Source organism: Pelmatolapia mariae, linkage group LG3_W, assembly GCF_036321145.2.
Source record: "Pelmatolapia mariae isolate MD_Pm_ZW linkage group LG3_W, Pm_UMD_F_2, whole genome shotgun sequence".
NCBI lineage: Eukaryota > Metazoa > Chordata > Actinopteri > Cichliformes > Cichlidae > Pelmatolapia > Pelmatolapia mariae.
In genome coordinates this window covers 35,769,802-35,797,579 of record NC_086229.1, presented here as the reverse complement: position 1 = coordinate 35,797,579, position 27,778 = coordinate 35,769,802, and the positions used below count along the sequence as shown (strand labels likewise).

Here is a 27,778-nt window from a genome sequence, read left to right as displayed (position 1 = left end):
TCCACTACAGCAACTCAAAACTTTATTTATAACCCTCTAATAAACATAAATGGCGTCTTAAACACACGCATTCAACAATGTTTGCAGCAGTACTTGTGAAACCAACTGTGGTTTAAGCAGTTCACAGCTTCTTAATTTGCATTTTATTGGCTTCTAGGACATTCTAGTCTCTAATTCCTCTGTTTTCATGTTATCTCCGTTTGACACACACAAACACCACAAACACACACTCCCCCTAAAAACCCACAAAAAACTATCCCTAAAAACACACACAAAAACCCATAAGAAACTTCATTCATTTATTTATTATTATTTTTAAACCCTTAAGATGTTGTGCTGTGCTTCCTCTGTGCCCGCTGCAACCTATATTAACATAAAGCCAAAATGTAAACAAGTCTGTCAAATCTAACTACTTATATGTTATTGGACTAAAAAACCACTTACAATCTTCTAAAGTCCTCCTTTGCCCAACAAACATCAAACGACTTACACCTATATGTATCACTCAAAGTCAACCACAATACCTGAGAAACACCAAATGTAACTGTGTATATTATCTCAAACTGAAACAAAACCCATCTAAAAATCCTAAAACATCTTACTTGGAGACACCAAAAGAGACATCACTCACAGACATATTTATTAATGAAATTATTTCAAAGTCAATTTCAGTTTTCAGACCCCAAATAGCGGTCCTAAGTATCAACAGTGTATGTATCCTATCTCAAAACCCAGCAAAAAGTCATACAGTCATGGCAAGAAATAAAAACTTTACTTACAGTATTGTAATAAACAAAACCAGCGTCTTAAATACAGGCGTTCAGCAATGTGTAACACTCTCTATGAACTTCCTAAAACTCTAGGGACCTCGCAGCTGCCTCATTTGCATTTTCACACACACTCCGTCTAAAAAATGGCCTCAGCACTTCAGCTCAGTGCTGGGTCAGACTCCTTTTGACACCAAACCTCTTACTTTATATTACACAGATACACAGACGTCTTATAATTACAATAACAACAATTATCAGGCCTGAGATTGCACAACCTACAGAATTTTCACAAATTTAAATTAACCCTCCAAGGGACAAACTCCAAGTTTTTTATTATCAATTACACAGTATCAGTTCTAAACTGTATCTGGTCGAATCCCTAAGGTCCCTAACTCAATTTAAAAGCGTCTAACGCCCAAGCTCCAAGCTTTACTGCCCAAAAAAGTGCAAATACCGTTCTAAACGGTAAAGTGGTCCAACCACTAGTTATTTTGGAGTGCCCCAAGCTCCACAGTGACCAACTGACTATCCCTCCTAGAGGACGAAGGTACGCGTCCGCACCCTCGGCAAGCGTTACCTCTGGACAATGCGCTTCTTAGCAGTCCAACTGCCGTTCTACAGAAATTTGTAATACTTTGAAACAACAATCAACACTCAAAACAAGTGTATGACCGACGCAGGTCCAACCTTATAGCCAATTGGGAGTGTTAACCACAAAACAACCAATTACCTATTATTCTAAATTCACTTAGCAGTCCAACTGCTTTTATTTACTTAGCAGTCCAACTACTTTAAATTCTCTTTACTCAGTACTGTCACTTTCAACATTTCATTATCATTACTTCAACTTCAATTCTCATGAGATTTTCACCAAAATCAAAACAGACCTTTACCAGTAATTTCAGTGAGTAAACTTTTAATTTGGAATATCCAATTGGCACATTTTGGAAATAATTCAACAGGTAGTGCCTTACCTTTGAATAAGCCGGCTTATGTCCACTCACTTCGACCACTGACTCGTGTCTGCCCGTTCGAGCGCCTCGGACCCTCTCGGTCTCAACCTCCAACTTTCTCCCTCTCTCAACCCTCGGCCAATGCACCAAATGTTACGGGTCCGAAATTGAGGACGAGAGTAAAACAATGATGGTCCAGAAAAGGTCGATCAAACAATTGATTTTAATGAATGCACGCAGCGTGGGGAGACGTACACTGGAAACCATCAGTTGTAAATCCCCACCCAAAAATACACTTCAGATTGCTTTTATAACATCAGGGTATTATGACGCCCCCTCATGCGTTTACAAGCACATAATTTGCATCTTAAGAACATTATTTGCCTCTTCTACAGACAATGATCAATTTTAAGAGATAACTACAGAGACAGGAGTTCCCCTTTCTGGCATCCTTTTCCAAATATGGTGATGAGGTCCCCATGGACTTGTCCTCCTCTTTGGCCCATCTTCTGTCACCTGTTACTAGGCAAACTCAAATGCAACAAGAAGCTGAATACATTCAGGCCTTTGCTCAGCTACTATTTTACTGTAACAATATACTCAGCATATAAGCTTTTAAGATTATAGATTTAACTCAACGATTTAAGTGGTTGTAACTGCACCTGTAATAAACATGTTAATATGTGATTATGATAACCTATGTAATACAAATTATAACATAATGCCAGCAACTTCAATAAATGCTTGGATGAAATGATAATTAATGCAATGATAAAGATGATGGTTATGTAAAATAATCCCTGTAATTCCACAGTTTCCACCATGTTTGTAGTCTGTACTGGGACTCATGGAGCATCTCTCTATGAGCACTCAGTGCTTTAAACAGTGAGTCCCAGTTTAACCAGCAGCCTTCACACCACACATCACACAGACATGGAAACTTCAAACCCTCAGACTGAAGAGACCATCATAAATAAATAGATTGTGATGAAGATGAATAACTGGACCAGTTTGCTGTGGTTTCTTCTGTTCCTGTCAGAAATAAGAGTCTGGCAGCACTTTGCTCTCCTTCCACATGTTTAAGGAGGAAGTGAAGAAGAGTGAGTGAGTCGTCTTCCTCTGTGGGTCCAACATCAGGCAGCAGCCACGTATTTTTAAAAACCCAGCACACTGCTTCAGAAACACTGAGTCCAGGTGACCAGAGTCATGTGATCAGTGAGGTCTTCACTCAGTACGTCACTGCTTCAGGACCTGATTCAGAAGTTTATAAGGACGTGGATCATTGGTGGTGATGCTGTGTGAGAGCTGGTGAACCATGGGGAACATAAATAAAAACCAGGCCATCAGCAATTCTACCCCCAGCTCTAAAACCTACATAATACACTATACATATAGTTATATAGGTTACAGTATGTTATATATAAATGTAGCTGTCCACTGGTTAAATTGGAGCAGTTTTTAAAAGCAGCTGTTTGTATAAAATGACAGTCACATGAGAGATGCTGAATGTTGTTAATATTTGATACACTGAGTACTATTGAATGTCTTTTTTTTGTCTATTGAATGTCCACTTATTCAGCCATGATGGAAAGATCCCATTAAGAAAGAGAAATCAAACATTTGGATTCATTTTAATAAGCTCAGACTTGTTGAAAATGCAGAGGAGCTGGTTGTGAACTGAGCTTCAGAGAAACACAACATACTGAGATTCACTGTGAAGCTTTGAGTGGAAAAAGACAGAAACCAACATGTGGATCCTGGAATAATGGGAGCTTCCATCTTTAAAGGACTGAAGAGGAAGAAGTTTACAAGGAATCATTTTGAAGAGTTTCAAACATCAACTGATTGAATCCATGAATGTGAAAACGTGTTTGTGAGTGAAAGAGACAGACATGTACAGACTGAACTGTTCAACAGTCAGAGTGTTTCTCTAACAGGAGACACTCTTTACACTCAGCACAGGGACACTGAGGAACCAGGAGACCAGACCGTAAACCCAGGATAAAGAGTTTGAGTGAATGTGGTGTTGAAGGTGTGGAGGTGGATCAGAGTGTCAGAGGAGACTCTGTAGAAGGACAGAGTGCCAGCAGGACAGTCCACATACACTGCTGCTCTGTTAGAGACAGAGGAGGAGGAGGAGGAGGAGGAGAAGATGGATGTTTTCATCTTATTGTGCCTGACGTAACGAGGACCATCATCAGAGCACTCCAGACTCCAGGACTGATCATTGTATCCAAACAAACAGTCTTTACTGTCTCCTTTCCTTCTGATTCTTCTGTAACTCACTGATATATAAATGTTTCCTCTCCACTCGACCTCCCAGTAACAGCGACCAGTCAGACCATTTCTACACAGCAGCTGATAAACATCAAATCTGTCTGGATGATCAGGATATGACTGAACCTCCTCCACACGTGTCACCTTCCTGTTGTTGTCAGACAGCTGGAGCTTTGTGTTCACTGTGTTTGTGTCGATTGTGAGTTGACAGGAATCTGATGGAGAGAACAAACACAATCCAGCTGCAGTTATTGATCCATCATCTGTTCATTGATTGACACTTTGATGATGACTCCTGACATGATGAAGATGGTTGAATGTGTGCTGCTTCGTTTTCATGAATCCCATTAAAAACACACTTACACTTCCTCGGACCTGGTCTCAACCACTGGACTCCAGCAGGCTCCACCCTGAAAGGAGGAGGGGTCAGAGCAGCACAGTCAGCATGCACACATGGACATTACATGGCTCTCATGGAAACATACACAGTAATTACTATAAAAGACTCATCATAATTGAAAGCTACAGAGTACAAATGTGTTTCCAACCAGGTTTTAAAAAAGTCGAGTGCTGGTGAAGACCTGATGTGAAGGGCGACTGTTCCAGAGTTTGGCTGCAGCCATCGATAAAGCTCACCTCTGTTTTTCTGTCTAGTTCTGGGTCAGAAGCAACTTATCTGCAGACCTGAGGGCTCGACTTGGATTATTTTTGTTAAAGAGAGATAAGATGGAGCTAATCAATTCAGAGATTCAGAGGAAACCAGCGGATAAACAACAGCAGCATGTTTAAGCTTGATCAGCTGTTGTTAGAATTTATTTAATATTACTTTCTAGTATCAGCTGATGTTTGCTGGAGCCACAGCTGTAAAACCTGCTGGTCATGATATCGGTTTGGTTATCTGGTGAGAGGGAAACATGAAGATGAAACCAGGAGATGTCCTTACTGAATCATCAGAGCTGAACAGGTGATGGAGAAACAGGTTTACCTTTTAGGTGACATGAATAAATTGAAGGGAAGTTATGAACTGTTTCTGAGAGACAAATAACACCAGGATCCTTTTCTACGTAGCTGACAGCTGGTAACTGTGCAGGGGCGGGTCTAGCAAAGTTTTGTCAGGGGGCCAGGTAGGGCATTAACAGGGAAAGGGGGGCACAACGAAATACTTTTCTTACTTATTCTCATTTAAAATGTCTCACTTTTAAAAAAAATTATCTGAGTCTTACAACATCTTACAAGTTTTTATCTGATGTAAAATGTATAGAAATCATACATATACCAGCAAGACAGTGTACATCACTGTCACAACAGCGTTTGTTTTCATTCAAAGTACACACTTTTGTATTTGTACTTTGTATTTACTTTGTAAATACAATTTGTAAATACTTTGTATTTCTATTTGTATTTTGCATTTGCGACCAAATTTAATGCTAAGTAGACTGGCATTAGTCGCTAATGTTAATTTTTAGGTGAATAGGCATTGGCAGCTAATGCTAACACACTTTTCCCCTTGCATTGTAACAATGTGAGCAGTTAATGCTAAATAGGCTGCCGTTATTAACTAATGCTAATTTTATGTGAATTAGCATTATGCACTAATGGTAATACACTTTTCTCTTGCGTTATAACGATGTGAGAAGTTAATCCTAAATAGGCTGCCAATATTGGCTAATGCTAATTTTAGGTGAATAAGCATTGGCAGCTAATGCTATTACCATATTTTCTTGCTTTATAACAATGTGAGCAGCAAATGCTAAGTAGCCTGCCATTATTAGCTAATGCTAATTTGAGGTGAATTAGCATTATCCGCTTGTAATGGCAATTTCTTGTGTTTGATAAACCAAACATCCCACAATTTTGAGTCCACAAGCCACTGCTGCACTGAGATAATATTTCGTACGCAGGCAAAAGAAGTCCACTGTCCAAACTTGAAAGGTTGCGTTTTTATGGTTTATTCATCCAGTTTGGCAAGCAATAACAAGATCCATTTTTTTGTTACTTCCTGCTGCTTCTCCTGCTCTAGTTAAAAAAAAAAAAAAAAACCCATAGGGCCACCCCAGTGAATAATGGTCCTATACCAGTCTCTTTATTTATAGAAAGAAAATGGCCCTACAGCTCTTACTGACTAATTTAACAAGGTAAACACCAAACAAACAAAACATTGAAACAAATATTAACCTACAAATAAACTTGTAAATAAACCCCAAAATATAAATTATCTAGCAACAAACTTTAACAAATTTCTAAATAATAAAAAATAAAGAACAAATAGCTCCAACACCACTGATGCTAAGAATATTTTCCCTTCCTTTTTAACAATATAAGTAGGTAATGCTAACACTCTTTTCCCATGTGTTATAACAATGTTAACAGTAAAAGCTACGTAGGACGCCATTAGTGGCTAATTCTAATTTTAGGTGAATAAGCGTTAGCAGCTAATGCTCATACCTTTTTCCTTTACTTTATAAGAATGACAGCAGCTAATAATAAGAAGGCTACCATTATTAACTAATGCTAATTTGATGATAATTAGCATTGTGCGCTAATGCTAACACACTTCCCTTGCTTTATAAGAATGTGAGCAGCTAATGCTAAGTAGGCCGCCATTAGCAGCTAATACTAATTTGAGGTGAATAAGCATTAGTAGCTAACGCTAATACCCTTTTCTTTTGTGTTATAACCATGTGAGAAGTTAATACTAAATAGGCTGCCATTAGTGGCTAACAATGCAAGTAGCAGCTAATGCTAATACTGTTTTCCATTGCTTTCTACAACGTGAGCAGCTTAGCTAAGTAGGCCACTTTGCTCTGCTCAGGATTTGTGTGACCATGATGTATTCTGACAAACTCTACATTCACAACTGAATTGACAATAAATGTGTTCAAGTGCATATTTTTCTGTTATTGTTGTCAAACAAAAGTAAGACCTTGTGAAAATTAAAACAAATCATCCTAAGTGAACTTAAACACTTTCGTTCCCCTTTTGTTAACCCTCTGGGGTCCAGGGTTTAATTGGCCTTTTTTGACTACTTTTGATTTTACCTCTATATTTCACCTTTAAAAACTGTTTATCTTGCCTTGTTTGGTATCATTTTTTTTCAGCACAACCTCAAATATCTGAAATTTAAGTTATTTTTTTTCCATTTTGGCATACTATATTAGCACAATTGATCTAAATTCAGACAAAAAATTCAAAATCCGAGTAGAAAAAAGTTATATTTTTTACTGTAAAACCCACAAACATGTTTAACGAATCATTTTCATAACTTGAAATGCAAATAGAAATTGTACATTTCTAAAAATTCTGCACAGGTTTTGCAAACAAAGTTATATGGTACTATTCACCTAAAAATGCAGCCAAGGCCTCAGGGTTTTTTTATATGACCATTTAAATCTATTTACAGATAAATCAGGTGTTCTGCATCAAATAAGAAGGCACACAAATGATTTGTGCCAGTCCAAAAAAATAGTTTGTGTCCACTATAAGACAGAGGAGGAACAGCACAGGGATAAACCTGCAGGTCTGACAGAAGGTGGATCACTCCTGTTTTCCATGTGGAGACAGCGTTTACACTGCAATCTGCCTTTGGTGGCTTTAAGGCAGCAACACAAACACAACGACTACACTACACACTAACTGCACACAAACTACACAAGACAACACACTGACTTGAGACTCTAAACATCAAAAAGCTCTCACGTATCAAAACTCTCTCTCTCTCTTTTGCTCACTCGCTCTCTCTCGACGGTCACTCCTAAAACTTCCCCCTCTTCCTAAACAACCAAATGCCACATGTTGCCATATCATTTTTTGATTGGTCGACATGGTACATTTTTCCACCAATAGGGAAGGAGTGTTTTTTTCTTTTTCTTTTTTCAATCACAAGCAAAGCGTGTTTGCTAGCGCTCTCCTTAGAAAACACAGTTTTTACCGTTTCTTCCCAGAGTAAACGCCACTGTTTTATTCAAAAGGAAAAAAAAAACGGTTTTACGTGGTCTATCAACACAATTTAAAAACTGGCATATAGTTTGAAGTCCACACATTCGACCTAAGTTGAAATGGAGACTCTGGGTCCGTCAACCCCAGAATCAGAAAGTCTTAAGTTGGCTAGTTATGTATCGGGCTAATGTTTAAAGCTTTCACTTGAGTAAATTAACTGATATTACTGCTAAATAATGTTAGCTAAGTTCAAAGCATATTCCATTAATCTCCATGCCATAACTAACTACTATAATAGCGCTGCCATACTGCATCACATTCAGTGCATTTCAATCATTTCTCCAGAGAGTTTGATAACTAGCAAAATAATAATCATAATTTTAAAAAATTGTATGTGTAACGTACACGTACTGGAAAATTATTTACTAGGACTCATCTCTCATGCGACTGGAGAGCACAAACTCCGCAATTGTCGTTTTCCATCAAACACCCATTAAAACAGCAACCTCCAGGTATGTTAACACACTCATCCACGACTGCCATAAACAGCATTAGCTTATCAGAGTTTTCAATATTTAAGCTGCCATTTCTGCCTCTTTGTCACACACAGACTGAAATGATTCACAGCCTTGTTTCATCCTTCTGTCAGTGTCACTGACTGTCACTGTGACTGTGGACATACAGCATGGGAAACATACTCATGGCTGACACTTTATTAGGTACACAGTGGCCACAGGTACAGTACACGTGTGACCTAATAAAGTCTATCTAAAGTTACAAAATGTTGTCTCTGTCCAAATATTTATGGACGTAACTGTAGGTCTGCGTTTAATGAAACTTTCAACATGGCTTATCAGTTATGTTCCTGCAAACAGACTCCTTGGAGACCCCCTACATAAATATCCATGTACTATCCAGCTAGAGTAGTGTGTCTGTCCCTGAAAATATTCCTGCATGTGTGATTATTCATGTCTCATCTGCAGGAAACAAACAGGAAGTGAGTGAAGGACACAGGAAGTGTTTCTACCTCTTCCTCCTCTATCAGACATTCTCTCCATACCTGAGAGTGTCCAGTCTCCAGCCTGGATCCTTCAGTCCAGCCGACAGCAGCTTCATTCCTGAGTCACCTGGATGATTGTAGCTCAGGTCCAGCTCTCTCAGATGGGAGGGGTTGGAGCTCAGAGCTGAGGCCAGAGAAGTACAGCCTTCCTCTGTGATCAGACAGCATGACAGACTGCAGACAGAAAAATAACATCTGTGAACACATCACTGAAAATTTGTCTTTGCTTTTCCTTTTTTTTCCTGATTCATTGCCCCTCATACATTCCATCCATTCAATTCAAGTTAGCTTTATAAAAAACAAGTTATGGGAACAGTGATCTCAAGTTGTGTAGCAGTAGGCTCTACAATATTACACTCCAACAATTTCTGTTGAGCACTTGGCCACAGTGGCGAGGAAGAACCTTTTGACATGCAGAAACCTCCAGCAGACGCAGAATGAGGGGAAAAAAATACATTCATCCATCCATCCATCTTCTTCCGCTTTATCTGGGGCCAGGTGGCAGGGGCAGCAGCCTAAGCAGAGAAGCCCATACCTCCCTCTCCCCAGCCACCTCCTCTAGCTTATCACCAGCTGCCAATGCTTATTCACCAAAGCGTTCCCAGGCCAGCCGAGAGATACTCGAACCACCTCAGCTGGCTCCTTTCGATGTGGAGGAGCAGCGGTTCTACTCTGAGCCCCTCCCGGATGGCTGAACTTCTCACCCTATCTCTAAGGGAGAGGGCAGCCCCCCTTCGGAGGAAGCTCATTTCCGCTGCTTGTATCCACAATCTCGTTCTTTCGGTCACTACCCACAGCTCGTGGCCATAGGTGAGGGTAGGGACGTAGATCGACCGGTAAATTGAGAGCTTCGCTTTTACACTCAGCTCTCTCTTTACCACCGTTGATACCTGGGCAGCAGCTGGGAATATCATCTCATAGATAAGAGCAAGCCCTCCAGAACTTGCACTCTGCAATCATGAAGTAATGAACTGAATGATCTGTAAAGTTTAGAAACCTTTTTGGTATCATCTAATATTTTTATTCATTTAATTTTTATTCTGACGGTCTGATTGAGTAATGTTCAAAATTATCAAAGTTATCATTTAATTTGCTGTGGGACAAGACAACAAGGTGATATTCACAGACTGCAGACTTGAGCAGGTGAGGTACTGAAGCCTGGAAAAGGAGGTTCCCCACAGGAAGTGGAGATAAGAGTTAATGAAATAATCATAAAGTAATTCACTAATCAAAGAAAAAAAATTGTAGATTACGGACTACCAAAAATAATCTTTAGTTGCAGCACTAATACCGTTATGAAAGTACAGAGAGTAATTCAGAAGTATTCACAGCAAAGGTAAATAAAAGCTGTTTGACAATTCTAAAACTTGTAACCATTTATCCAGTAATGGAATAAAGATTCTAAATACTGCTAAGTGGAAAACACTGAATCCTGACCTTAGAGATTCCAATTTACAGTGTGGACTCTGCAGTGCGGCAGACATAAGTGTCACTCCTGAATCCCCCAGGTCACTGTGACTCAGGTCCAGCTCTCTCAGAGTAGAGGACTGACAGCTGAGAACTGAGGACAGAGTTTCACAACTTCTCTCTGATAGGTTACAGCCACTCAGTCTAGAAATAAAGAACACAAACACACACAAGTACACAAAGCAGAATTTAAAGGTTATTGATGGTGCAGTAATGAGTTACTAGGTCTGGCAATATTGAATGTTTTGGGACTGGCTGGAACTGGCATTTCTGTATTTTAAACACCACAGAAATGTGGCAATTTACTATGATTTAGAAATAATGAAAAATACTAAGCCGAAATTACGTGAGGATGAAGGTACTATTTATTAGCTCTAAGAGTTATTTAGTTAATTGTTTCCGTCGATGAAAAATAAATATCATTTTTCTGACCTCAGAATTTCCAGTGTACAATGTGGACTCTGCAGTGCGGCAGACAGAGGCTTCACTCCTGAATCCCCCAGGTCACTGTGACTCAGGTCCATCTCTTTTACACTAGAGGACTGCGAGCTGAGAACTGAGGACAGAGCTTTACAGCTTCTCTCTGAGAGGTTACAGCCACTCAGTCTAGAAATAAAGAACACAAACACACAAGCACACAAAGCAGAATTTAAAGGTTATTGATGGTGCGGTAATGAGTTTCTAGGTCTGGCAATATTGAATGTTTCAGGACTGGCTGGAATTGGCATTTAAGTATTTTAACACCACAGAAATGTGGCAATTTACTGTGATTTAGAAATAATGAAAAATACTAAGCTGAAATTACGTGAGGATGAAGCTGCCATTTATTAGCTCTAAGAGTTATTTAGTTAATTGTTTCTCTTAATGAAAAATAAATATCATTTTTCTGACCTCAGAATTTCCAGTGTAAAATTTGGACTCTGCAATGCAGCAGACAGAGGCTTCACTCCGGAATCTTGCAGGTTGTTGTTACTCAGGTCTAACTCTCTCAGGCTACAGCACTGGGAGCTGAGAACTGAGGACAGAGCTTCACAGCTTCTCTCTGAGAGGTTACAAACAGTCAGTCTAGAAATAAAGAACACACATACACACACACACACACAGAGTTGATTTTAAAGATTAGTCATGGTGCAGTGATGAGTTAACTATGTCTGGCAATATTGAATGTTTCAGGACTGGCTGGAATTGGATAGAACATATTAAAATTGTCCAGTAAAATCATAATTTTAGCTCTAAATAGAAACCAATAAGAAGCTGTTACATTTAGTGACCCTAGTGCAGGAAAATAATACCTTGTCAGATATATCTGTACATTTTAGATGATGAACATCAGTTTCAGAATATTCTATTAATCCCTGGGAAAACTGTGTGAAAAATATATAACACACTTAAACACTCTACAATAATAGGTAAAAGAAACTACAATACAAATGTAAACAAAAGATAAGTGAATATGTCAGATTTGTTCATCTTAACTGTTATGCTCCAAAGCAAAAATAAAATAAAATAAAATAAAATTTAGATTTAAAACCAGCACATTAAGTGCAGTACTCTCTCAGTGATACTTCTATATGGATCCCAATTGTGAGCTGACCACAATCTGATGTGGTGGTGAAGAATGACCCCGCTGTCCAGCTGTGTCCCTAACCAAGCCTTATGGGTTAAAAATATGGTGGAAATGGTCAGAGTGCTCAAACAGAAGTTTTTCTTGTCTGCTAGTAGGTAGATTATCTTTCTTCTTAATCAAAGATAAATCTAAGATATGAGTCTGATCAATACATTAGAAGAGATGTAGTCTGAGTCGTGAAAATGTCTATTGTTTGTCTAATATTTAGATTTTGTGTGTAGACATTATCCATCATCAACCTTTTAATTCATGTCTGAGTTTAAGAAGGTAAGAACGGTGTCACCAGCCTATCATTATATTTCTGAACAAAGAAATACTGTTAAATGTTGTAAGGGTTAAACACAGAATTACGATTCATACTTGCTGATAGTTCATTATCCTGATCAGAACATAATAATTAACTATAAAGAAGTTTGAGTTTAACTAAAATTACGAAAAAGACAAAAGAAAGAAAAATCATTTTAGTGACAGGCCTAACTCAGATGACAGTCTCTGGAGTATATGCCTTCAGAGATATGTGTGAGAGCACATAGAGGACTCTCTGATATCTGAAAGTTTGATTTAGTGAAACAAGGCATGGTGGTTAGCACTGTTGCCTCACAGCAAGAAGGTCCCGAATTCAATTCCACCATCAGGCCAAGGTCTTTCTGTGTTTTTATCAGCTTCTGTTTTGAACATTTCCTCGTGAACTGTATTAAACTCTTTAAATGAACTGAGAACTATTTCTACATTTGAAACTATGGATTCATTTTCCCATTCACCTCTGTATGTTAGTGTATAAACGAATGTTAGACTGGGCTCCATGGAAACACTTGGACTGGTCTCAGCTGCCTTCTTTCTATAGTCATCAACAGAGTCCTTTCTCTTCTCCAGCTTCTGTTTGAAATCCTCTCACAGAGCCTGAATCCTGCTTTGTTGACATGTTTAGGCCTGTGTTAGGCTGCTCTTTGTTCCTCTGCTTTAACACACACCTCACCACAGCAGCTGTGTGGGTTGTCTCTGTAGCAGCCATATCAGCTTCTGATACCATGAACATCATCACAGCTCCTAACTTCACCTTTATTAGCTTTGACATTCATGTCTTTCTTTTCTCTCTCTCTGTTTCCACAGAAGCTCAAAGTCTCTGCAGCCTGTTTTTATCTGCTATCATCAGATCTTCAACAGCCCCATTCACATCCCTCACACACTCTACAGCCTCATCAGTACTGACTTCATCTTCACTGACCGATGGAGCACAACATGAACCTGTGGAGCTGAAAAACTATCCTGTCAAACATCTCCCCGTCACCACTCCACTTCTGTCAGCCTTTAAATGAACCCTGCTCAAGTCTGTCACCTCTGTTTGGAACCAAAAGGAAAAACTGTTGTCGTTTGGAAAGACAACATTTCTGAAAGCACTCAAAACTTCTTCACATTTCTCTTCAGACACATCCTGAACATATAGGAACTAAAGAAAGTTCTGAACTACAGAAAAACAACAATAGCTGCAGTCAGTGAACTCACCTCAGAGTCTCCAGTCGACAGTTTGGACTCTCCAGTCCACCACACAGAAGCTTCACTGCTGAATCCTGCAGCTCATTTCCACTCATGTCCAGCTCTGTCAGATGGGAGGGGTTGGACTTCAGAGCTGAGGCCACAACTTCACAGTGAGTCTCTGAGAGTCCACACCGAGTCAGCCTGTGATTATAGAAAATATAAAATGTGTTATTATAAAAGCAGAAAATCTACATTATAAACAGACTGGTATATGGATTTCAGTCTGTAGATGTGCAAAGCTGGTAGAGACATACCCTAAAAGACTGGCAGCTGTAACTGCAGCAAAAGGTGGTTCTACAAAGTATTGACTCAGGGGGCTGAATAATTACGCACACCCCACTTTGCAGTTATTTATTTGTAAAAAATGTTTGGAATCATGTATGATTTTCGTTCCACTTCTCACGTGTACACCACTTTGTATTGGTCTTTCACATGGAATTCCAATAAAATTGATTCATGTTTGTGGCTGTAATTTGACAAAATGTGGAAAAGTTCAAGGGGGCCGAATACTTTTGCAAGCCACTGTATCCTGTCTCAGAGTGATGCTGAAAAACTAGTTCACACATTGATTACTTCCAGGCTGGACTACTGTAATTCATTATTATCAGGATGTCCTAAAAACTCCATGAAAAGCCTTCAGTTAATCCAAAACGCTGCAGCAAAAGTACTGAGAGGGACTAGAAAGAGAGAGCAGATTTCACATGTTTTGGCTTCCCTTCATTGGCTTCCTGTTAAATCCAGAATTGAATTCAAAATCCTGCTCCTCAGATACAAGGTCTTAAATAATCAGGCCCCATCTTATCTTAATGACCTTGTAGTACCATATCACCCTATTAGAGCACTTCGCTCTCACACTGCAGGCCTACTTGTTGTTCCTAGAGTATTTAAAAGTAGAATGGGAGGGAGAGCCTTCAGTTTTCAGGCCCCTCTTCTGTTGAACCAGCTTCCAGTTTGGATTCAGGAGACAGACACTATCTCTACTTTCAAGATTAGGCTTCAAACTTTCCTTTTTGCTAAAGCATATAGTTAGGGCTGGACCAGGTGACCCTGAATCCTCCCTTAGTTATGCTGCAATAGACGTAGGCTACCGGGGATTCCCATGATGCATTGAGTTTTTCATTTCCAAACACCTTTCTCACTCACTATGTGTTAATAGACCTCTCTGCATCGAATCATATCTGTTATTAATCTCTGTCTCTTTTTCACAGCATGTCTTTATCCTGTCTTCCTTCTCTCACCCCAACTGGTCGCAGCAGATGGCCGCCCCTCCCTGAGCCTGGTTCGGTTGGAGGTTTCTTCCTGTTAAAAGGTTTTTCCTTCCCACTGTCGCCAAAGTGCTTGGTCATTGGGGGTCATATGATTGTTGGGTTATATATATACAAAATTATAAATAAATATAAAATATATACAAAATTTGTAATTTCTTTTATCAACTTTTCTTCTGACGATGCCGTGTGTGTTGAGAGCTCAGTGGATCTGCGCTCGACTACTCTGCCTAGGCTGCATTGTCGAGCGCAGATCCACTGAGCGCCACCCATATGCATTCACTCAAGCTAGCGAGACAGAAATTAAGCTTGTAGCAACATGGCAACTGCCTGAACGTTACCCGAAACTGAACCTCATCCACCGTCATTCAGATCTGGTGTTTGGAACTATTTTGGTTTTCATGTGAAGTATGACCCTGATGGTAAGGGTGTCATGGACAAAAGTACAACAGTATATTGGATGTGCCACGCAATGCTCAATTACATCGGTGGGAACACAACAAGAGTTGGGCATTCGCCTTGTAATCGGAAGGTTACCGGTTCGAGCCCCGGCTCAGACAGTCTCGGTCGTTGTGTCCTTGGGCAAGACACTTCACCCGTTGCCTACTGGTGGTGGTCAGAGGGCCCAGTGGCGCCAGTGTCCGGCAGCCTCGCCTCTGTCAGTGCGCCCCAGGGTGGCTGTGGCTACAACGTAGCTTGCCATCACCAGTGTATGAATGTGTGTGTGAATGGCTGGATATGTAAAGCGCTTTGGGGTCCTTAGGGACCATAAAAGCGCTATATAAATACAGGCCATTTACCATTTACCATTTACAACAAATATGACTGCACATTTACGCCGACATCACGCTAGTGCAAAGACAAATGGAAGCAGACAAAAACAACAACAAGCACGCATGCTACAAACTTTACCTGAGTCATTTAGACAGCCGTTAGCACATGATTCTGAGAGGGCAAAAGAAATCGACACGGCAATTGCTCCTTTTATTGCTGTCGACATGCGACCCTTTTCTGTTGTAGAAAACACCAGGTTTCAGGAAATGCTGAGAGTACTTGAGCCCCGTTACATTATTCCTTGTTGTTTTTGTATAGGTTGTATAGAGCCATTTCTCTGTAATAAAGTCTCTTTTCCACAGATGAGTGATTTCCCGATCAGATAAATGTATTTTTTTTATTATTATTTTATGTATATATATATATATATATATATATATATATATATATATATATATATATATATATATATATATATATATATATATATATATATATATATATATATATATATATATATATATATATATATATATATATATATATATCTCCGTCTTCCGGCGCCGTCTCGGATGGCAGCCTGTCTAGCATGCTCTCTGCAGTTGAAAATTACTTTCCCCTTTCTTTCTTTTCCTCTTATTTATTTCTTTTTGTCTACTTAGTTAGGTTTTTAGTTTATACTTCTTGTGTAGTCGAGAAGTTTTTAGCCGTGTTTGGATACGAAACTCCGTGTAAAACAACTGAGATGACCGCGACGCCACGCTGCCCCTTTGTCTATAGCCGGGACCAGCTGCTGGGGCTAAGACAGCACAGCCATGCCGGTGTTCAGCATGAGATCCCCGCGGTGATCAAGAGGAACTACCGTGGCTGCAGAACGGGGAAAAAGCAAAGACTGAGGAGGAAAAGATTCCGTCCTGCTCTCCCGTCTGTGGTGACTGGCAATGTCAGATCGCTGGTTAATAAGATGGAGGAGATCGCGACGCTAACAAGGACAGAGAAAGTTTTCCGAGAATGCAGTGTTATGTGTTTCACGGAGACATGGCTGCACAAAAACATCCCGGACCAGGTGGTGGATATAAACGGATTTACGTGTGTGAGAGCGGACAGGGACCCAGGCAGTAGCGAGAAGAAGAGGGGAGGGGGAGTCGCTCTCTATGTTAACAACCGCTGGTGTTCCCCCAGTCACGTTAAGGTGAGGATGGCTGTGTGTAACTGTCAATGGAAAATTGTACTTAGTAGTCAGTATAAGCTTTTAATGATATAAGTTTGCATATGATAGAATACTGTATGTTGACCTTTTGATGACTTAGACTGTTGTCCACTACAAGACTGTTTTATAAATTCTTTCTCACAGCGATAATAGCTGAACAAGCAGGAAGAGGACAGCTGGATACTTTTATCTGCGCTCCCTAACAAGAAGAGGGGCTGCGTCCTTCTGAATCTCACAACACACACGCATACACCTCAACCACTCTTATCTTCACTCCCTACGCACTAACATTCCTCTGCCTATGAATAGACGTATTCACTGTTGTCACCAGTGACTATAAATGCACGAATAAAGAAGTACACTGTGTGACTCTCTTCTGAGACGCTCACCCATGTACATGTGATTAAGTATTTTGTCTCACTGTGTTTCTGTTTGCCTTGGCAGACTTCTGTTTGGGATTTTCCCTTAACAGTAACAAACACATCGAACTGTTAGCAGTCGGTCTTCGACCATATTATTTACCGCGTGAGTTTTCCCTCGCCATTATCGTCATTGTTTACATCGCTCCTGATGCCAACGCGGCGCAGGCGTATGACGTCTTCAGCTCTGCGACAGCGGACCTACTAAATCGTAGTCCCTCTGCGTTTGTGGCTATAACGGGCGATTTTAATCACACGAACCTCTCCACTGTTCTACCTACATTCAAGCAGTATGTGGACTGCAAAACAAGAGACAATAAAACACTGGACCTGTTTTATGCCAATGCTACTGAGGCATACACCTCCAGCCCTCTCCCTCCTCTGGGCAGGGCTGATCACAACCTGGTCTACCTCCAGCCCCTTTACAGACCTGCCATTCAGAGACAACCTGCAGCCACAAAAACGGTTACAACATGGACAAGGGAGTCGGAAGAGACTCTGCAGGGATGCTTTGAGTCAATGGACTGGGATGTTCTTTTTGATTCCAATCAGGACAATATTGACAATCTGACAGGCTGTGTTACAGACTATATCAACTTCTGTGTTGACACTGTAGTCCCCCAAAAAACCATTCTGTGCTTCCCCAACACTAAGCCCTGGGTTTCCAATGACATCAAAGCAACCCTGAACAAGAAAAAAAGAGCTTTCAGAAATGGTGACAGAGATCAGCTGAAACTGGTGCAGAAGGAGCTGAAAGCCAAGACTGCAGAGGGTAAAGAGTCCTACAGACAGAGGCTGGAAAACAAACTGCAGGAAAACAACACCAGGGAGGTGTGGAATGGAATGCGGGCTATCACTGGCCTGAGACAAAAGAGAGGTGTGGGGATGGATGGGGACGTCGAAAGTGCTAACAACCTAAATCTGCACTTCAATAGGTTCGACTGCCCTGCGTCTCCTGTCTCCACACCCAGCTCTTCCCATCTTCTCCTTTCGCCTCCCCCCTCTCTTGCCCCCTCAGACTGTCTCACTCTGTCCCTTCTCAGCAGATGACATCAAAAAAGAATTGGGCAGACTCCACTCCGGCAAAGCTGCTGGTCCTGATGGTGTCAGTCCCAGGGCCCTCAGGTGCTGTGCTTCCCAGCTGTCTGGAGTTCTACAACGGATCTTCAACATGAGCCTGGAGATGCAGAGAGTCCCATCACTCTGGAAGCAATCCTGCCTGGTTCCTGTCCCTAAAAAGATCAACCCGTCGACCCCCAGTGACTACAGGCCAGTGGCTCTGACCTCACATGTCATGAAGACACTGGAGAGACTCGTCCTAAAACATCTGCGGTTGCTGGTGGAGCCTTGGCTGGATCCCCTGCAGTTTGCTTATCAACCTCGTATCGGTGTGGAGGATGCCCTCATCTACCTGCTGGACCAGGCTTATTCTCATCTGGACATTGTTGGGAGCACTGTGAGGGTCATGTTCTTTGACTTCTCTAGTGCTTTTAACACGATCAGACCATCACTGCTGGGGAATAAGCTCACGGAAATGCAGGTGGACGCCCCACTGGTAGGATGGATTACGGACTATTTAACAAGTCGACCACAGCATGTCCGACTGAAGAGCTGCCGCTCAGATAACATCCTGAGCAGCACAGGGGCGCCGCAGGGGACAGTCCTATCAACCTTCCTCTTCACTCTCTACACATCTGACTTCAGGTACAAGTCTCAGTCATGCCATCTGCAGAAATTCTCAGATGACTCTGCCATCGTGGGCTGTATCAGGGATGGACAGGAGGAAGAGTACAGGAGTGTGATGGACAGCTTTGTCGAGTGGTGTGAGCTAAACCACCTACAACTTAACATCACAAAGACAAAGGAACTGATTATGGACTTTAGGAAGCAGGCTCCTCCTCCTACCCCTGTCACCATCAGAGGGGCTGATGTGGAGATCGTTGAGGACTACCGGTACCTGGGGGTACACTTGGACTGTAAACTGGACTGGACCAAGAACACCAATGCTATCTTCAAAAAAGCGCAGAGTCTGCTTTTCCTACTGAGGCGACTCAGGTCCTTCAATGTTGGTAGGAAAATGCTGACAATGTTCTATCACTCGGTGTTGGAGAGCGTCGTGTTCTTTGCAGCTGTGTGCTGGGGAAGTGGGGTGAAGACAGCTGATGCCAACAGGCTGAACAAACTGATTAGAAAGGCTGGTTCTGTCCTGGGTGTCAGACTTGAGAACCTGGAGGAGGTGTCTGAGAGGAGAATGCTAAAAAAGCTTCTTTCTATCATGGACAACCCCTCCCACCCCATGCACGCCCCCATGATGGACCATCGGAGCAAACGCAGCAAAAGACTCATTGCCCCGAAATGCAGAACTGACCGCCACAGGAAATCCTTTGTACCGGTGGCAATAAGACTGTTTAACTCTTCCTCACTCTGTAGGTGATTCTCCTAAGACTATTACCTACGTTATTCTGTTCCCTCCAGACCGTGCAATATTACCCAAGAGTACTTATTGAATATTTGTTTTCATCCCCCTATCATACGCTGCTACTCCCTTTATTCTATTGCACAATACTTTGTCACTTTCTAGAACCGCCTGCACTGATAGTTTAGTTATTTATTCACCAGGATATAGTTATGTATATTACTTTGTTAGAGTTATCCGATTATTTGTCTTGCACCATCCTACTGTATATTACTGTACACTATTCTTATTGTATATATTGTATATCTTATATCTATTTCATCTGTTCCTGGGTCTCTCCTGCTGCTTTGAGCATGTACATGACAAAAGAATTTCCCTCGGGATAAATAAAGTTGTTCTTATTCTTATACATAGCAAAAGAGAAATCAAAACTGAGTGAAGTAAAACCATGAAAATTTATCTTAATGACTATGCTATGTATCCAGATACAAAATAAAACTGACAGATAGTTTAATTTAGAAATACGAGCTAAAGTCTGTTAGTTGTATTTAATTTTAAATTCAGACTTTATAATAACCCACAGAAACTCTGGTGTATTTCTGGATAACAAATCTACTGCTCTATGCTGATGATGTTGAATAATCAAGTGTGACTCACCCAGCCTTTCTGCAGTTCCTCACAGCTGGAATCAGTCTCAGTCGTCCCCGTTTTGATGTGTTGTACTTCTGCAGGTCCAACTCATCCAGAACCTCCTCTGACATCTGCAGCATGAAGGCCAGAGCTGAGCACTGGATCTCAGAGAGTTTCTTCTTTGGTCCTTTCTCTGACTTCAGGAACTTTTGGATCTCCTGATGTACTGAGAGGTCGTTCATCTCCATTAGACAGTGGAAGATGTTGATGCTTCTGTCAGGAGAAATTTTATCACTGTTCACTTTCCTCAGGTACTTGGTGACTTTCTGGATGGTTTCTGGACTGATCTCTGTCTGACCCAGCAGACCTCCTAAGAGTCTCTGGTTGGACTCCAGACAGAGGCCATGAAGGAAGCGAACAAACAGGTCCAGGTGGCCATTTTTAATCTGGAGGGATTTTCTCATGACTTGCTTCAGAAAGTCATCCAACGATGACTCTTTATATTTGTTCCCAAAGAAGTCCTTCAGCACCTCTGTCCTCCTGTTGGTGAAACAGTGGAACATGTAGACAGCAGCCAGAAACTCCTGAATGCTCAGATGAACAAAGCAGTAGACTGGTTTCTGGAAGATCACACACTCTCTTTTGAAGATCTCTGTACAAACTCCTGAGTACACCGAGGCCTCTGTCACATCCAGACCACACTGCTCCAGGTCTTCTTGGTAGAACATGATGTTTCCTTTCTCCAGATGTTCAAACGCCAGCCTCCCCAGCTTCAGAAGAACTTCCCTGTCAGCCTCCGTCAGCTCCTGTGGACTCGTCTCATGTCCCTCATGGTACTTGTTCTTCTTCCTCTTTGTCTGAACCAGCAGGAAGTATGAGTACATGTCAGTCAGGGTCTTGGGCAGCTCTCCTCTCTGCTCTGTAGTCAACATGTGCTCCAGAACTGTAGCAGTGATCCAGCAGAAGACTGGGATACTACACATGATGTGGAGGCTCCTGGATGTCTTCATGTGGGAGATGATTCTGCTGGACAGCTCTTCATCACTGAATCTCCTCCTGAAGTACTCCTCCTTATGGGCGTCAATGAAGCCTCGTACTTCTGTTAGCCTGTCAACACATGTAGGAGGGATCTGATTGGCTGCTGCAGGTCGGGAAGTTATCCAGACGAGAGCCGAGGGAAGCAGATTCCCCTGGATGAGGTTTGTCAGCAGCTGGCTGACTGATGACTTCTGTGTGACATCAGACAGCAGCTTCCTGTTGGTGAAATCCAATGAAAGTCTGCTTTCATCCAGGCCGTCAAAGATGAACAAAAGCTGAGAGACAGCCAGCTTCTCTGCTGTGACCTTCTGTAATGTTGGATGGAAAACATGGAGCAGCTCCAGAAGACTGTACTGCTCATCTCTGATCAGGTTCAGCTCCCTGAATGAAAGCAGAACCACCACACTGACATGTTGGTTCTCCAAGCCCTCTGCCCAGTCCAGAGTGAACTTCTGCACTGAGAAGGTTTTTCCAACACCAGCCACGCCGTTGGTCAGAACCACTCTGATGGGTCTCTGTTGGTCAGGGAAGGCTTTAAAGATGTCCTGGCACCTGATTGGAGCGTCATGGAGGGCGTCCATCTTGGAAGCTGTCTCCAGCTGCCTCACCTCATGTTGGGTATGAACCTCTTCACTCTGTCCCTCTGTGATGTAGAGCTCAGTGTAGATCCTGTTGAGGAGGGTTCTACTTCCTGTTTCATCACTTCCTTCAGTCACACGTTCACATCTCCTCCTCAGACTGATCTTATGTTCATCTAAAACCTCCTGCAGACCAACATCTGCTGAAAGAAAAAGAGAAAGAAAACTCTTCAATGTCTGAACAACAACAAGAAGTCCAGTTTTCAGAAATGAGTCCATCAGCAGACAGATGTTCAGTCTTACTTTGTACACAGCTGCTCTGACTGGCTGTCTGCAGTCCAGCTCTGCTTCTGGATCTTTCTCCACACTGGGGACAGGACGAGTCTCCTGATGAAGCAGACTGGTCCCAGTATGAGCAGATGCACTGTCTGCAGAACCAGTGTCCACAGCTGGTAGAGACTGGATCCTTCAGGACGTCCTGACACAAAGCACAGCAGGACAGCTGCTCCTCCTCACAAACACCACTCCTCTTCCTCTTCCTCCCTCTGTGAACACATTTCATCATCACTAAAATCAACATCCAGATTTGATGACACTGTGCAGACATTCTGGTCTTTAGCTTATAGCCACATTACTGTTATGTTATCAATAAGGTAGCAGCTAGCAGCTATGGCTAATAATAAAATGATAATGTCTGAGCTCAGCAACACACATCTTCAGTCCTGACTGTCTATATTGTTTTGATAGGTAACAGTTATTTGTGTCCAAAAACGGTCATGTTTCTTTTAAAGTTCCTGACTGTAGCAGAGAAAAGTCTGGCATCAACTACATACAGACTGTGCAGCCTGTGTCACCAACTCTATGTGGACTCCTGAGCCTTTCTGGGATAGACTCCAGCCCCCAAGCAACCCTAATAAGAGGAAGAGAATGGATGGAGGGCATCGGAAAGGGTACTGAGTCCTTTCCTGGGCAACTTTCAAAGTCTACCATCATGACAGCCCTTTTCTGAACACTGTTAAAACAGCCCGGAAAGCAAGAAACTGAGCAAAATGTTCTGATCTCAGTTGCAGAATAGACCTTTAAACATCCTCTTTGCCTTTTTCTGAGAGAACAGCGAGGACTTTTTAACACAGGTAAGTGTACAGAGACAGTGAGGGAGGACACACAGCAAGAGGCCCATGGTTGGAATCAAACCTGTGATATTTGGTCACCTGCTCATCCAGGTGAGCTGAATTGGCTCCCAAATGCAAACAACCTTTGAACTCTGAGTCAGCAGCTCTCTTACATGGTCAGCTGAGCTCCATGACTGAAGAACATTGTTGGTGCAGGTTCATTACTGAAGTTCGGAGGTCTTCCTTTGGACATGTCACTCCTCATAGACACACAGCTGGATACTGGAGACTGTGACCTCTGACCTCTGCAAACACAAACATGTTTCATTCATATCACATCAATCCCCTGATAAATTTTATCATGAAAGCCACAAGTGCTGCATAGTAGGACTGAGCGATATATCGAGGTTTTAAATATATAGATGAATTTTATATGAGATATGAGATGTGACAAGATCGTTTATATCGATATAGTCTCTGTTACGTTACAATTATACTTGTGGAGCCGCAAGTTTGCCTCTCTTTCATCCACTATGGTCTCTTTGCAACGTTACACTGCCTCTCTCCTTCACTGAACACAACTCCCCGATCGCTTCACCTGCAGGCAGCATAAGATGGACACGGCAAAAAGAAAACATCTGGATATTATCATCATTATTATTATTATTATTATTATTACTATTGTTTGGAGATGGTTTGGATTCAAAGTGTCAGCTGAGCAGCAGAATAATGTGTTCTGTAGAGAAAGTTGGGAAAGCGTACTGACTAAAGGTTGGAGCACTACTAGTATTTTCACCAACAGCACCATGAAGTGCAAATGAAGAGTGTATGAAACTGCGTGTGTTATCCCAGACCGCAAAGTCTCCCAGCCTCCTGCCCCGAAACAAACCACCTTACAAAATTCATATACAGCATTTTACACACTGTAAGGCACACTTAAAATCCTTTCATTTTCTCAAAACTTGACAGTGCACCTTATGTATGAATTCTGGTTGTGCTTACTGACCGCAAACCGATTTTATGTGGCGCTTAAAAATCTGTCCAAAAATGTTTTAGTATGACTTTGGTACGAAGCTGCACCGCTGGATGGATTGTGGAGCATTACGGCTGCCGTAGTCAGGAGCCTCGCAGAGTAATACATGCTGTGCTTCAACATAGTATTTTTGTGTGTGTATAAGGACCATAAATGGCACCTGTGAGAGACACGGTTACAAAGAGGATTTCAAATTCCAGGCTGTCAGTCACGCAGTAGAACTTGGGAACAGAGCAGCTGTGAAATCTGCCTCTTTGTTATTATGCTCAGCGTCTTTTAGTTTACATTTTGACTGCACAATTGTGAGCTTTTTGTTATGAACAAAAACAACATTGTCTTAGTTTATTTATGGAGCATTATTATTTAATAAATGCTGATCATTTATTTATGAGTAATTTTTGATGTACATGTATGCTGTATGTTAATAAAAGTGCCAGTGTGATAGCTGGGACACAGCTTTGACTAAGAACTCTCTTTTTGTTCTTACTTTATGGATTTAAAAGAATATCGAGATATGAATTTTGTGCCATATTGCCCAGCCCTACTGCATATTTAGACTTACACAAAAATGTGGCTTCATAAGATACTCTAACGTTATTGTAGAAGAACATAATTGTGATTGTGAGCTGACTGGTTTAAGATTTGTTTGGGAAAAAACTGTTTTTTTAAAAAAGCAAGAAACTGAGCAAAATGTTCTGATCTCAGTTGCAGAATAGACTTTTAAACATCCTCTTTTGCCTTTTTCTGAGAGGACAGCGAGGACCTTTCAGACAGGACAGTGTACAGGGACAGTGAGGGAGGACACACATGGTTGGAATCAAACCTGTGATATGTGGTCACCTGCTCAACCAGGTGAGCTGAACTGGCTCCCAAATGCAAACAACCTTTGAACTCTGTGAGTCAGCAGCTCTCTTACATGGTCAGCTGAGCTCCATGACTGAAGAACATTGTTGGTGCAGGTTCATTACTGAAGTTCGGAGGTCTTCCTTTGGACATGTCACTCCTCATAGACACACAGCTGGATACTGGAGACTGTGACCTCTGACCTCTGCAAACACAAACATCAATAACTGATCATTTCTCTCTGACAGCCACATGATCAGCTGATCACTCTGTGATATTGTGGCTGCCTCATAATGCTGACAGGTCAGCCAATCATCAGCCAGTTTTTTCTGTCTCTGAATGAACTCGGTTTGTTCTCAGCTCTTCTCTCTGATTCTGCTGCACTGACTTCACTTTAACTCACAAAGATCTTAGCAAGAAAACAACAAGAAATCAAACTCAGAGGAAACAGTTTGAACCAATCACACTTCTGTCATGGTTATGTTTGAAATGACTAATAAAGTTAGTCGTGTTCTTACTTTGTTGCTGCAGGTCCATGATGGTAATGTGGAGGTGTTTCTGTAACCCCGTCACTCCCCACAGACACACAGCTGGATGCTGCAGCTGCTGCTCCGTCCTCTTCCTCCATCTTCTGGATGTCAGGGTGGAGTTAGTCTGAGAGGTAAACACACACAGTGCTGTTGTAGTGGAAGCATCTCTGTCTGTTTGGGATCATCATCACGGTGAGGAGCCCACATGTTACGGCTCCTTTGGAGAGAAGCTGAGGGTCACTGCAGGAAGTGACCTCATTAAACCAAAGTGCTGCTCTGATCCTGAGACCCCGACACACCGTCTGTATGCTGCTGACAGACTGTGTCACGCTAAGCCTGTAAGACCACATGTTTCCTACACTGTCTCCAGCAGAAAGAAGAACAGAACCTGAATCGTAATGTTTCAGTGAGATATATGAACTTGTTTGAAGACAGTGACTCTATTGGCTGATCTCTTACTTAATATGTGATATTTCTGATAGAAATAAGTGAAAAACTCTGTCAGTGGAACAAGCGAAAATTTTCTAGTGTCAAGAGTGAAAGTGACTGCTGATATTTCTGTGTGTGTGTGTGTGTGTGTGTTATATATAAAGTACAGAAATGGCCTGATTTACAGTTGTATCTATGACTGTGTTGTTGTACCCTCTGTGTTCTACATAACAATCAAAACTTTTTCATGACTTGAACTCTCTTTAAAAAAATTATTGTCATATCGTTGCAGTTTATCTCTAAAGATATTTTAATGTCAGTGGGAGTTCTGCTCTACCTTTATTTATAACCTGTTGAATAAATGATGTATGAAAGTGATACAAACTGAGAACAGCCTCTGCTCTGTAAACTACTTCCTGGCTCAGTGACAGATTAGTTTTCCTCTGTCGCCATTTTAGTTTTAAATAAGGGCGGGGCTTAATTTGACTCCACGCGCTCATTGGCTCAAAATTAACTTTGACGAGTCGTTATCCAATGAGCGTGCGGCCTCACGCGGACACAACTTTGTTTACTTAAAAACAGTTTTTATGAAGAGATTTTCAGATCAAACCTGATGTTTCTGCCTGTTTATAATCAATATCAGATATCAGAGCAACAGAAGGTCACGACGGGACTGAGAACAGGAAGTGGCGTCACCGTTTAACAAAGTCAGCCTGAACTCCACTGACGGACTCTTTTAGCGGACATGGCCTGATGCGGACTTTGAATCGGAGCAGTATTTGGTCTGTGACTGATGACGTATCACGCGTGTACTTGAGTCCACGAGAAAACAAGTACACACAAGTAAACACAAGTACGCATATTAAGAAACGGCCCGCGACTTTTCCACTGTCGCCATTTTAGGTTTTAAAAATCCCCTCGATAAGGGCGGGCCTTTCTGTGAATCGGCACGCTCATTGGGTAATAACGTGAGATTGACAAGTCGTTATCCAATGAGCGCGCGACCTCTTACGACACCAAGTTCTTTACTTTGATAATTAAAGTCTTATTTTTGCCTCCGCTGACGGAGCCTGTTGTTCCCGCCACAGAGACACAGTAATGTCGGTGTTACACTCACCTGCCTCAGCACAGCTCTCACTCTCCTCCTGCTCTCTCACGGAGGCTCAGCTAAACTCACTTCCTCTCTACTTACAGGAAACCAGCGCTCAGAGGACCGACCGGCCTCACATTTCACCCACAGACACGAACAGCGTGGAATTATTTTATGTCATAAGAAGAAACATATTCATGTTAACACTCACCTGCCTCGGCCCCAGCTTCCTCCTCCTGCTGCTCTGAACGGAGGCTCAACCCTTTCACTTTCACCGCTCCTCCCTCATTTCCAGCAAACGGAGGGTGTTCCAGTTTAACTGGTGTCGCAGATTAACTGGTGACTCTCCAAAAGTTGATTCTGTTCATCTGGACGTTTTCAGTGAGAGAAACGTTTGGTCACTCATCCAGGTGACTTCTTCAGTCTCAGCTGACTTGACAGCTGAATCTTATAAACAGTATGTTTATAAGTACTGTTTATCAGACTGGGGGAAACAGAATCAACTTTTGGACCAACTCTTAACTCACTGCTAGTGATGGCCCGCTTGAAGCTGACGCTCCGAAGCGTGTGTGGAAAAAACCAACACACTGGTTCAGAAGCACTGGGCGTTTATCAATATGCGTACTTGTGCGTACTTGCGTTCTCGTGTACTCGTGATACGTCATCAGTCGGAGACCAAGTACTGTTCCAATTCGAAGTACGCATCACGCCGAGAACGCGAAAAAGTCCCGGATGTGTTCTCGATCCGCCCATTTTATCGAGCATGCATCGGTGTAGACTTGGGA

The 27,778-nt window shown here is 41.8% G+C and overlaps 1 protein-coding gene across 2 annotated transcripts; it reads right to left on the bottom strand.

Moving 5' to 3' along the window:
* On the bottom strand, window positions 1-27,479 carry LOC134624400 (NACHT, LRR and PYD domains-containing protein 12-like). Of its 2 annotated transcripts, none has more exons than XM_063469383.1 (13): window positions 27,205-27,479; window positions 25,463-25,598; window positions 25,018-25,149; window positions 23,242-23,373; window positions 22,260-22,501; window positions 20,368-22,156; window positions 13,594-13,767; window positions 11,355-11,528; window positions 10,896-11,069; window positions 10,434-10,607; window positions 8,997-9,170; window positions 4,364-4,410; window positions 1-4,215 (listed from the first exon to the last, which is right to left on the bottom strand). In XM_063469383.1, exons 2-13 carry the CDS (start codon window positions 25,570-25,572, stop codon window positions 3,677-3,679), a joined length of 3,861 nt encoding a protein of 1,286 aa, XP_063325453.1. In that variant the 5' UTR covers window positions 25,573-25,598; window positions 27,205-27,479; the 3' UTR covers window positions 1-3,676. The 2 variants fall into 2 exon arrangements, with proteins under 2 accessions (XP_063325453.1, XP_063325452.1); XM_063469382.1 differs by having other exon boundaries at window positions 2-4,215; window positions 20,368-22,159; window positions 27,205-27,475.
* Between the last annotated feature and the right edge of the window lie 299 nt (window positions 27,480-27,778).